This window comes from Macaca nemestrina, chromosome 2 (assembly GCF_043159975.1).
Source record: "Macaca nemestrina isolate mMacNem1 chromosome 2, mMacNem.hap1, whole genome shotgun sequence".
Taxonomy (NCBI): domain Eukaryota; kingdom Metazoa; phylum Chordata; class Mammalia; order Primates; family Cercopithecidae; genus Macaca; species Macaca nemestrina.
This window is the reverse complement of record NC_092126.1, coordinates 143,639,722-143,651,954: the sequence shown is the minus strand read 5'-3', so window position 1 is coordinate 143,651,954 and position 12,233 is coordinate 143,639,722. Positions and strand designations below refer to the sequence as shown.

The window sequence follows — 12,233 nt, the reverse complement described above, 5'->3', positions numbered from 1 at the left end:
AGAGATATGTCTGATTATTTACTCTCTGTGGGGTGTACACAGATTATTTCTGGTGCAATTTAATCTGGAAGATTATATAGCTGAGAATAAGAGATCAAATAGATATCCTTGAGACACCAGAATCTCATGAGTCAGTTGCAAACATCAGGCACGTAGCCTGCACTTGATACTGGATAACTTGCTCATGTTTTATTCCTGAGTTTCCTTAAGCAATGTCTATTCGAAAAGCTTGAAGTTAGTATTCGTTTAAACAGGGAAGCACTGGAACTAGCTGGCATTCTGTAAATGAAATCAATGTAACGGGAACTTTGAATCATTTTTTCCTTGATGATTTTGCTAGGTTGTCACTATAAATGGCCAAATCCTAAATCAACTCTTTCACCCTTCCCAAGGAGGTCATCAACACTAGCATTTTACAGTGTTTAATGAATTATTTTCCAAACATACATTAAGTTTGCTGTAAACAAGGGTATTTATAAGAATATCATGACTATTTGACATTTAGGTAAGAGTTATGTAGTACTCTAGAAAAAAGAGAAAGCAATTTTAGTACTATCAGAATCTGGAGCAGAACTTAGTCTTGGGTGGAGCTTACATATGAAATTGAAATTAAAAAAGAAATCCAAGTTACTCTCCAAGTTTTGGACAGGGTATTTTTATTCTTCAGAATATCGATCCTGAAATTAGAGTGAATACATCAAAAGTGCGTGTTTAATTTCTTCAGTGGAAACATAAACTCATCCCTTGGGGAAAAATATTACTAACTGTACATTGAATAGTTTTTGCCCATAAATAGCAACATGTATAAATGCAAATGCATGAAGTCAAAATTAATTTTAAATACTTCCTCAGTAAATGTATAGGTCTTTATTAATAATCTAAAAGAAGGAAAAAAGGCATTGCTGAGAAAATCTCCAATTTTTTTTAAAGTTTATTAATTGTGAGCATTGAGTTACTTTCTTGTATGACGTGATTGACCCATATGTGAATTTTTTCTAAGAATAAGGAAATGGGTGAATCAAAATTGGGACTAGAAGGTTGGATGATTTAAATGCTATGCTTATTTAAATGTTCTATTCTCTCAAAATAGTACATCTTTGGGCTTGCTTGCACAATAGTGAAACAACCTACTTGAGGTAACTCACAATAATCCCAATACTTTGGGAGGCCGAGGTGAGAAGATGACTGGATCCCAGGAGTTTGAGACCAGCCTGGGCAATATAGCAAGACCCCATTTCTCCCCCCACCCCCCCAAAAAAATCATTGGACTAAGGTGGAAGGAGACAGAGCAGCTGTAAAGTTGCTAGTATGAGGGACAAGAATTAATGTAATGGTGGGCAGCAGGTGATAATTCTGTGGCAAAGCAACAAAAGCAGGGATTACAATTTATTTCTGTTTATAACCATCAACGCCTAGTTTGGCTTTCATTGTTTGCTGATTTTGTTGCCTGGGCAGCATGAATCTCTCTGACTCCCTTTTAGTGGTTCTTCATGAAGCCTACATGTGAGAAATGAAAACTGAAAATACATTTTTTAAAAGGGAAAATAAAACTGGTATAAAATCAAATTACTCTGGCTCATGTATAATAAAATACAATTACATTAATCCTTTTCTAAGTATTTCATTCTAGGGTTTGTGGATTTTTTTTTGTAATTAATGAATTTACTAAGCACTTTCTATACTTAAGGGAATGACTTTGTCTCTATTTTTTAGGCAAATTATTTTGTGTGGGTGACAAAATGTATGTTCCCTTGCATGTAATATTTAAGTGTGTATTAAATGTCTAATATGACTCAGGTCACAAAATTTCAGACACAACGACAACATGAACTGTCAGCTCAGGAAAGTTTGTTTGTTTGTGTTTGAGATGGAGTCTCACTCTGTCGCCCAGGGTGGAGTGTGATGGCATGATCTCAGTTCACTGCAACCTCCGCCTCCCGGGTTCAAGCAATTCTCCTGCCTCAGCCTCCCAGGTAGCTGGGATTATAGGTGCCTACCACCACTCATGGCTAATTTTTATATTTTTAGTAGAGACGAGGTTTCACCATGTTGGCCAGGCTGGTCTCGAACTCCTGACCTCAGGTGATGCGCCTGCCTTGACCTCCCAAAGTGCTGGGATTACAGGTGTGAGCCACCGTGCCTGGCCAAGAAAGTTTTTCTGAAAGAGACTAGTCAGTTTTTTTCTCTCCTTCTACATATTGCCTATATTTTTCCAGGAATCAGAGAATTGGATTATTCATGCTTAGATAGGGATAAAGGACAGGACTTACAGGATTCAGGAATTTTTTACTTAATCTCAGATGACTACTTAACATGTCACTGGGGGCACTTTGAAGGTGTGGGGTGTTTGTGTGTGTGTTTCACACCAATCTTTTTTTTTTTTCCCTAGAACTTTTCTTTCCTGAGTTACTGGCTGAAGATGCCATAGAGGGAAGCCCGGTGGTACAGAGAAAGGCTGGGATTAGGTCTGAACGACAAAGCAGTGGTTTCAGAGGATTCATTGCAGCCTCTGGATCTGGGGATGGGCCTTATAGGTGACAGCCTGTCTAGCGAAGCAATTGGAAAGTGCCATTCCTCTGATTCTTCTGTAGTTCACGAGCATGACGATTGGGTTTTCATGACATGTGTGAGATGTGCCACCCCCTGAACCTTGTGCCCACATTGGCACATTACCCATCTAACCTAAAAATAAAAAAAAAAGTTGCTCCTCTCAGGTGAATGCAGTTGAAATCAGAAGGGAAATCAATATAGCAGAGAAATGACAAAACACCTTGGTTTTCCGGAGTAATGGGGTGAGGGGCACATGCTTTGAAGTCATGGTGAGATTCTTTCATCTCTGAATATCTTACCTAACAGGCTCCCTGGATTCTTTTTCTGCTCTTTGGAATCTCATGGTTTATGTCTGAGATTGCTTCTTTCCAACCATTACTAAAAGCACAGAAACAGACATTCTTGACTGCTCATTTCTAGTAATAATCTTTTAAACGAGAGCCTCTCATGTTCAGAGTCCAGTCTCCTGCATACTACTCACATTTCTGCCTCAAATGTCCCTCTAAAGTCCAAGGTACAACTCTGAATTCTAGGAATTCTCTGACCCTTTGCTGTATTTCCAAAATGAACATTTGCCAGAATCAATTCTCAGGTCAGTCTCAATAAATAAATATATTCTAAAGCACCCTATGAAAACTGTTACACTATGGGAATCTTTCTTCTAGATCTGGATTTTCTAGAAATGAATCTTTAGTAATGTGAGCAAATTTAGAGTCTCGAGGTGTCTGCCAAATCTTACCTATGTCGAGCATTTTGTGGCTAATCTATTCATTTAATTTTTCTTACAATTCTTTTTTTTTTCTAATTATAGCTGACAAGCTATGACAACGTGCTATGGTCAACATGTCACTTGACCCTCCTTTAATAAATATCGCAGTGCGAACAATGTGTGCATGGTGCTAATATATTTTATTCTTCCTCTGAGAAAAGTGTTATAATGACCTTACTTTTTGGGGGAGAAATGTGGGTTACTGCTTATTCAACATGCTTTTGGGTTTGACTTGCTATCACATGTTTTCTTCTTTTAATCTAGACTTTTATGTATTTTCTGCATTTTCTTCACTGACCATATATTTTTGGCATATATTACTATCATAAAAATCATCTGCGTAAAAACATCTTGCCCTCACCAAAATCAACAAAAATGGAAACTTTAAAAGTGATATATGAACACACACACATATAATTTTTTGTTTGTTTTGTTTTGAGACAGAGTCTTCCTCTGTCACCAGGCTGGAGTGCTGTGGTGCGATCTCGGCTCACTGCAACCTCCGCCTCCTGGGTTCAAGCAATTCTCCCATCTCAGCCTCCTGAGTAGCTGGGACTACAGGTGTGCGCCACCACACCCAGCTAATTTTTGTATTTTTAGTAGAGACGGGGTTTCATCATGTTGGCCAGGATGGTCTCGATTTCTTGACCTCGTGATCTGCCCTCCTCGGCCTCCCAAAGTGCTGGGATTACAGGCATGAGCCACGGTGCCCAGTCACATAATGTAATTTTTAAGTAAAGATTCAGAGAAAAGAAGTTTTAATAATAGTGAGAGCTGATGTTTGCCTAGGACTTTACCATTTGATAGTTGTTTTTATATATGTTATATTAGAGGTATAATAGTTTAGTATCTGAAGTCAGACAGCTCAAATCTTGGCTCTGCCACTTACCAGATATGGTTTGGGCAAGGTATTGACCTTCTCTAAGCCTCAGTTTTATCTCTGTACCTGTTTCCTAAGGTTATTATGAAGATTTGGTGGGACAATGCATAGAATGTGCTTATAGGGGCTAGATTATGCCAAATGTTCACTTCACATTACTTACTGTCTTTTTCTTTTAAACCACAACACTCTTATGAAAAAGTAGGGCATGTGAGATTATTTTTACTTTACCAAAGAAGAAAATAGTGTTCAGAGAGATTAGGTGAATGACAAGTAATTCTTTCATTTTAAATTGAGTTTCCATTGCAGTCTTAATGGCAAGACTGGAAAAGGGAATCCAGTGAGTTCCCTGGGCCCTTTCCTTAGGGTGGAGCTAACACACAGGGAATGTGAAACACCCGCTGAGCCACTCTTGTGGGGTTAGAACCCCCAAAGATCTGGTACCGTCAGATATTCTATATAGTCACATAGCTAATGGCTTCAAGTTCAACTTGAGCTGAATGTTAATAGGGTAGATTCAAATCATTTTTCACTGTTTTGAGGGGCTTGGAGTGGGGAGGTGATGAAGAACAATTGTAATAACTCCAGTAACTTTCTCATTTCTAAATGCAAATTACTTCTCTGAGAATTTCTGTGTGTAGGTAGCCTGTGAAAGCTACTTTCAAGGCTCAGCTTCCTTGGTTAATGTAGCTTTGCTAAAGGGGCATACAGGCCTTCACACCATACAGTGCTGGCTGGCCCTAGTCTTACTTGGCTGGGAGATATGTTGATCCAGTGGCTTTATATGAGGCTTATCTTTTAGAGCTACTTGAAAAGTAATGCCTCCCATCAGCCTGTAACAAAGATGCACTCTGCCATTTCTTCCTAGCAATTACATTTTCTGTTCTAAATTAATGTCACCTCACAGCATTCTTTTACCATTCTTTGGCATTTAATCCAATTTTCTTCTTCCTAACAAACAATTTTAAAAACAAACTCATTCCTTTTAAAATGAACTGAAATGTTCAAATGTTTCCTAGGAACGCGTTCAGTCCTCATTCTATTGTTGTTTCTTGCAAAAATATTCCTGGATTGCTCAGCTTTGAGAGAAACTATGAAAATGAAAAATTCCCAATAAACAAAGGGAGATAATTCACTTTATAAAAGAATTCTTTTCTTTGCACTGGCATGTGTAATAAAAAGAAAGACATACAAATTCTTTACTCACTGATGGGTTCTGTTAGCAATACATTTAATTTTCAGACACAAAATGTTAGGAGTCAGTTGACTACCAAAATCTCTGAAATCACATGGTTGAGGAGATAATTTAAAATGCAAACATTTGATACATACCAAAGTTTTCAGTGATATAGCTATTTGGCAACCTCCAAGTGGAATCTACAGAGATAGTCTGGAAAGTCAATGTTAAAAGACTCGTAAAATCATGTCTTCAGATTTTGATGAAAACATAGTTTAGCGAACTTAATTCTAGAAGACAGTAAGCTGGAAAAGCAAGGTTTAAAAGCCAGACCACAGACAGAGAAATACTTCACATAGGCACAATAATCTTCAAGAAATAGATAAATGTATTGGATATTTATTTTTATTTGTAATAATTCTAAGAAGTTATCCCATAACTACAAAATGCCACACAAGCATAGCAGCTTTTATCCAATTGCTATATGTCCTTGGGCATGTTTTTACAATAATAGAAATGTTAGTTTTGCTGTTCACATACAAACCCCAATGTAGCTAATTAAATTTCAGCCTTAATAGGATTCTACTGGAATTAAAGAAAGATACTGCACACATTACTTCCTGCCCTGACCATTTGAGTGTTGCTGACAGCAGTTAAAAAGGCATCACATCCCTTTGGTATGGCATTGCCAGCTTTAAGGAAAACAATGCCAGGCAAACTGGGCAGAGAAGCTGGAAATCCTTCAGGAATGAGATACAACATGAGTGGGTATGTGCGCATACACATGCAGGTAGAAATATATGTTATTAATATTTACCCAAAACTTGTTACAGAGCACATACAACAAATTTTCTTGAAAATAGGTGGCTGTCAGATTAAATTCATAATGTCTCAACCTTGATGAAAATTCTATGTGTGTCAACTGCAGGCTATAAAATCTACTTTTTAAAAAAAAGGTTTACACAAACAAAAATGATAGATTATCCATATTCTACCCTCCCCAGTTCAAATCCAGATCCCTGGGGAGGGTGAGATGAACTGCAACCCCAAATCAAGACATGTATAAGGAAACTGAATTAATGTTAAGTGTTGCAATTGGCATTTTTTTAAAGCAATCAAAGCTGCTGGAATTAGTTTTTATATCAAGTTTTATCCCTAGCATGAAATTCAGATGCAGAGTTTGGAACCTGGGCAAGGAAGGATTGTATTTTCCAAATATGGCAACAGCCACCTGCCCTTTTAACACTGTGATATGGGCGCTCCTACTTCAAGAAGTCGGGTCGATAGTCCATTTTATTAAGTATGGGTGGATAAATGGCAAGGCATAAGGGTTGCTATATGACTTCCAGAGCATGTCATACAGCGCAATACATCTTCTTCTGGGATCACTTTCTTGGGAGTGTGTGTCTTGGGAGCTCTGGCCAACATGTAAAATGACTAGCCAGCCTGAAGCCACCATGCTGAAGATACTGTGTGGAAAAGCTCCATAGAGATGATAGAGATACCTGAGGAACCCCACTGTTCTAGACTCCAGTTATTGAAATCTTTCACCACCAAAAGAGAGAGACAAGAGACAGCCAGTCTTCAAATCATTTCACTCCCAGCCTTCAAGCCAGCCCTAGCTGATGCTGAGGGCAGCAGACACCAGCCATCCTCATGAAGCCCTGCTCAAATTGCAAAGTGGTGAGCAAAATAAGTAGTGTTGGCTGGGCACCGTCACTCACCTGTAATCCCGGCACTTTGGGAGGCTGGGATTGCTTGAGCCTAGGAGTTCGAGACCAGCCTGGGCAATATAGCACAAACCTGTCTCTACAAAATAAATAAATAAGTAGTGTCATTCTAAGTCACCAAGTTCTCTGCTGGTCTGCTGTATAGCAGTAGATAAGCAGAACATTAGGATTTGGAAAAAAAAAAACTTTGTTACAGCCAAATGCTAAGTATAAGTGAATATACCCATAGAGTCATTTGATCCGCAAATTAATAAACTGTAATTTAAATAACAGCTTTATTGTTGGAGTTGAAGCAGAAAATTATGTTGATAAGAGCTGCTGACATACATGGAAGTAAGTGTTGGCTGACTGGGTCTCCTAACAAGACTTCTGAAACTTAACCATAGTCTTATGTCCTGATTTCTTAACTATGACCATCAAGTTAATAAAAAGGCAGAGGGTGTAGCAGCCTTTCCATTGCCTACTTCTCATGATTCACTGGGTCAGGAATTGGGGTAGAGCTCCACTGGGTAGTTCAAGATGGCTTCGCCAGGCGCGGTGGTTCATGCCTGCAATCCCAGCACTTTGGGAGGTCAAGGTGGGTGGATCACCTGAGGTCAGGAGTTTGAGACCAGCCTGGCCAACATGGTGAAACCCATCTCTACTAAAAATACAAAAATTAGCTGGGAGTGGTGGTGCATGCCTGTAATCCCAGCTACTCAGGAGGCTGAGGCAGAAGAACATCTTGAACCTGGGAGGCAGAGGTTGCAATGAGCCGAGATTGCACCACTGCACTCCAGCCTGAGTGACAGAGAAAGACTCCATTTCAAAAGCAAACAAAAACAACATAAAAAGAAGACTTGAACTCACTTGACTGCTCCTCTACATGGCCTCTCTGAGTCCGTGTGCTAGTCGCTGGTCTTATCACTCACAAGTCTAGCCCAAGCTTGCTTATTTATTTATTTGAGACGGAGTTTCGTTCTTGTTGCCCAGGCTGAAGTGAAATGGTGCGATCTTGGCTCACCGCAACCTCTGTCTCTCGGGTTCAAGCGATTCTCCTGCCTCAGCCTCCCAAGTAGCTGGTATTACAGGCATGCACCACCATGCCCGCTAATTTTGTATTTTTAGTAGAGATGGGGTTCTCCATGTTGGTCAGGCTGGTCTCGAACTCCCGACCTCAGGTGATCTGTCCGCCTCGGCCTCCCAAAGTGCTGGGATTACAGGCGTGAACCACTGTGCTAATCCTCCCCAAGCTGCTTTAAACTTTAAAGCATGGAGGCTGGTCCCCCTAGAGGGAGGAAGCGGAAGCTGCCAGACCTCTATGACCTGAGCTTGGAAGTCTCAGAACATCATTTTCATTGTATCCTTCCACTGCCAAATGAAATCATAAACCAAGTCAAGGGGAGGGAAAAGAGACTCCACCTCTTGACTTGTGTGACATTATGTGTACACAAGATGGGAAGAAATTGATGGTGGCCATTTTGGAGAGAAAAGGAAAGAGCAATTGCATCTGAGCAGGGAGGGAGTGGTTCTAATTCTGGTTCTGCCAATAACTAGCTTTGCGGTGTTGGCCAAGTCACCTGAAAATGCTTAACCGGTTTGCTCAAAGGACAGGTGAGCAAAATGAGCCATAAGCTCCAAGATTCTGTCTAGTTCTAAAAATTTGCTTCTAATCAAGGCAGAACCTACATTAGCCTAAAAGGTGGGAGAGGAAGGGAAGTCAACAGAAACACAATGTATGAATTATCCACTTGTGCTCTTCTGGGGTGCTGTTTAACCTTTCACTGTGGACTGCTGTGACATCTCCCTCATCAACCATTACACAACCTCAGCTTTTGAGGCCTATTCTTCTATCTTTAGGACTCTGTTCCTGTTACAACTTATTCTACTTCAGCCTCACAAGGTGGGAAATCAAAATACTGTTTTTTTTTTCAGCTAAGGTATTATCTTTTATAGGGAGTAGGAAGCTTTAGGTTACAAAACAAGTTGGGAGAAAGATCCTGGAAACAAGGCTTTGAGAAAATAATGTAGAACATCTCTTATAAATGTTGTGTCAAACAACCTGAATCCAATATTGCAAAATGAGACCTCTGAAGTAAACTGAAACAGATTTTGGTGGGGAGACATTTTAAAAACTCTTCAACCATGGGCTTTATTACTTTGAAATATACAATTCTTTCAGCAAGTATTCTCAAAAACTTCATTGTAGGAGGACCACAAGTTGCCATAGGGGCCCCCTGAGCTAAGTCTTTGATCAGTAATTGATGAGATTCAATTTGTAGTATCTATGCTAGGTGCATGGGGTCTCTATCTTGAGCTCATAATTCAGTAAATTAATCTGGTGTTTTTTAATTTGGGCGACTAAGTTAGACATAGCATTTGAGCCCTTATTGGCTGCATCCACTTGAGGAATTTCAGCAACAACCCCCAGGCTCAGGCCTCTGTATACCTGGTGCTAGCTAGTTACTTGCGTGCTACAGAGACACTAAAAGAACTGGAACTGAGATCTACCCCAATCCTAGATTATCTTTCTGTCATTAAGCTCTCAACCCCTCCCTATGCCCTTCCTACTCTATTGTCAAGAATTCTCAGGCCTTGTTTAACTAAAAAGATTCCCCAAATGAGGACATGGTAATGTTTTTGGTAACCATAAATAATATAGAAATCCTTATGCTCAAGAATGTAGCTTACCATTACTATGAAAACACAGAGGCCAGGCATGGTCACTCATGCCTGTAATCCAAGCACTTTGGGAGGCCAAGGTGGGCAGATCACTTGAGGTCAGGAGTTCGAGACCAGCCTGGCCAACATGACGAACCCTCATCTCTAATAAACATACAAAAATTAGGCAGGCGTGGTGGAGTACTCTTGTAATTCCAGTTACTCGGGAGGCTGAGGTAGGAGAATCGCTTGAGCTTGGGAGGCAGAGGTTGCAGTGAGCCGAGGTCATACCACTGCACTCCAGCCTGGGTGACAGAATGAGACTCTGCTTCTAAATAAATAAATAAATAAATAAATAAATCATAGAACATTGTTAGATCCACCACTCACTCATTTAAAAAAATTCTTTCTCTAAACTCTTGTTCTCTCTCCTAGCCAAGATCATCCCCTCCTTTCCCTAATACCTTGAGACTGCCTCCTCCCCAATTTCCAATGCATCCATTCTGCCAAAATTTCAATTTAGGCAATTCAAATCCAAATACAGGAAGAATATTCTTTCAGATGTTATGAGCAAAGATTTGAGTCAATCTGTGAATGGTCACTGAGTTTTGGGTGAGAGGGCGGCAAGGAGGGAGCAGCACTTGAAGATCGCCAATCAGTAAAGTTTTTGTTATCTGTTCAATTCTCATTGTTCCTTAATCCTCCCATTCTCTTTACCTTCTGATGATAATCTTCAGTAAAACTACCCACCATAAGAGGATGGGAAAAACAGGAGTAGCAGTAATTCCATATTAACGAGAAAGTGAAATTTGGGGGTTGAACAGCAGATCTGGAGCTACTTCCTTATGGTATTTGCACCCAGGAATCAACCTAAAAAAATCCACAGGAACTCATAATCAAGCAAAACTAAATGCCGCCAAATGTGATAAATGTGGGACATATGTTCACTTTAGTCCTGTCCCAGGAATGCCCCATCTTACCACACTCCATCAGGACAGCTTCAAAGTAATGTAATGTTAAGAACAACAATCACAAAAAACTTTGTGTTCTCAAGGAACCCATGGTTGTGCATGCTTGTCGAACACACACAACTCACCTAAGGCAGGGATTTTTTATTTTGAATATGGTGACACGGTCTGGATATAGACTTCTCTTAATAAAACTACCCACCAGAAAGCTGCATAAGAATATCAGTAAGTGTCTGGGTGCGGTGGCTCTCAGAGCCTGTAATCCCAGTGCTTTGAGAGGTCGAGGTGGGAGGGCAGCTTGAAGCCAGGAGTTTGAGGCCTATCTGGGCAAGGCAACGAGACCTCCTCTCTATAAAAAGATTTTTAAAAATGAGCTGGGCATGGTGCACGCGCCTGTAGTCCCAGTTACTCAGGAGGCTGATTCAGGAGGATCGTTTGAGACCAGGAGTCCCAGACTGCAGTGAGCTATGATCATGCCACTGCACTCCAGCCTGGGCAGCAGAGCAATACCTTGTCTCTAAAAACAAAAAAACAAAAAAACCCACAAGGCCGGGTGCGGTGGCTCACGCCTGTAATCCCAGCAGTTTGGGAGGCCAAGGCAGGTGTATCACCTGAGGCCAGGAGTTCGAGACCAGCCTGGACAACATGGTGAAACCCTGTCTCTACTAAAAATACAAAAATTAGCTGGGTGTGGTGGCACACATCTGTAATCCCAGCTACTCTGGAGGCTAAGGTGAGAGAATTGCTTGAACCCAGGAGGCGGAAGCTGCAGTGAGCAGAGGTTGTGCCACTGCACTCCAGCCTGGGTGACACAGCGAGCCTCGGTCTCAAAAAAAAAAAAAAAAAATGCCCCCACAAACCTGTTAACTGGGTTAAGTTGATGTAAGAAATCTAAATATCAAAGTTCTAAGCATTCCTTAGCTTAGCCTCTAGAGCAGGTCACTGACCAGCAGGGTGGCCTTGGACACCGTCTCTCAAAGCCTGCTACTCAGCAGGACGACTGGGGCCCTGGCCACAGCAGTAGCTTCATAGATGATGCCCATGATTACCACAGCGGGTGCAGCACTAGTTGAGCTTTGGTGGAAGGAACTGCTGAAGTTCCTGACATGATGGGGCAGGGGTCCGAGTCATTTGGATTTAACCATAAAATGGGAAAATCTGGAGCAGTATCTTGTGATTTCCCACTCAAGACGCCAAAGGGGCCGTATTGCGGCCCGTGACACCCACTTCCTTCCTTTTCCGGGGGAAACGCCCCCTCCTCCACCGAAGCCGGCCGCGGCACGCCGCCTTCCCACTAGAGCTTGCGGCCTCGGCGGCCATGACCGCATCCCACCCCCAGCCAAAGCCCCACCACGCGCACGCGCACGCGGCGAAGCCAGAGACCCGGGCTGGGCGGGCAAGCGCCCGCGCCTGCCGAGGGTCCCCTGCTCCCTCCAGGGGGCAGGGCACGAGGGGGGCGGGGCGATCGCGAGGCCCCGCCTTGCCCTTGGCAGCGCTGGGCCATGCGGAGGCCCACGTG

The 12,233-nt window shown here is 41.6% G+C and overlaps 1 protein-coding gene and 1 non-coding gene across 5 annotated transcripts in view; both read left to right on the top strand.

Moving 5' to 3' along the window:
* The window catches only part of LOC105477622 (uncharacterized), a 191,411-nt gene that overhangs the window by 55,984 nt on the left and 123,194 nt on the right, over positions 1-12,233 (top strand). Inside the window, exon 1 of one of the 4 annotated variants that reach the window (XM_011734175.3) lies at positions 12,097-12,230. The exons of the other annotated variants lie outside the window; for them this stretch is intronic. Coding sequence (XP_011732477.2) covers positions 12,217-12,230 — 14 coding nt within the window. The 5' untranslated portion in view covers positions 12,097-12,216. Of the gene's footprint in view, positions 1-12,096; positions 12,231-12,233 lie in introns of those variants that run through there. 4 annotated transcript variants of the gene reach the window in all.
* Positions 2,580-2,683, top strand: LOC112425940 (small nucleolar RNA U13). Its single transcript, XR_003017147.1, has one exon. It is a non-coding gene; the product is annotated as a small nucleolar RNA U13 (small nucleolar RNA).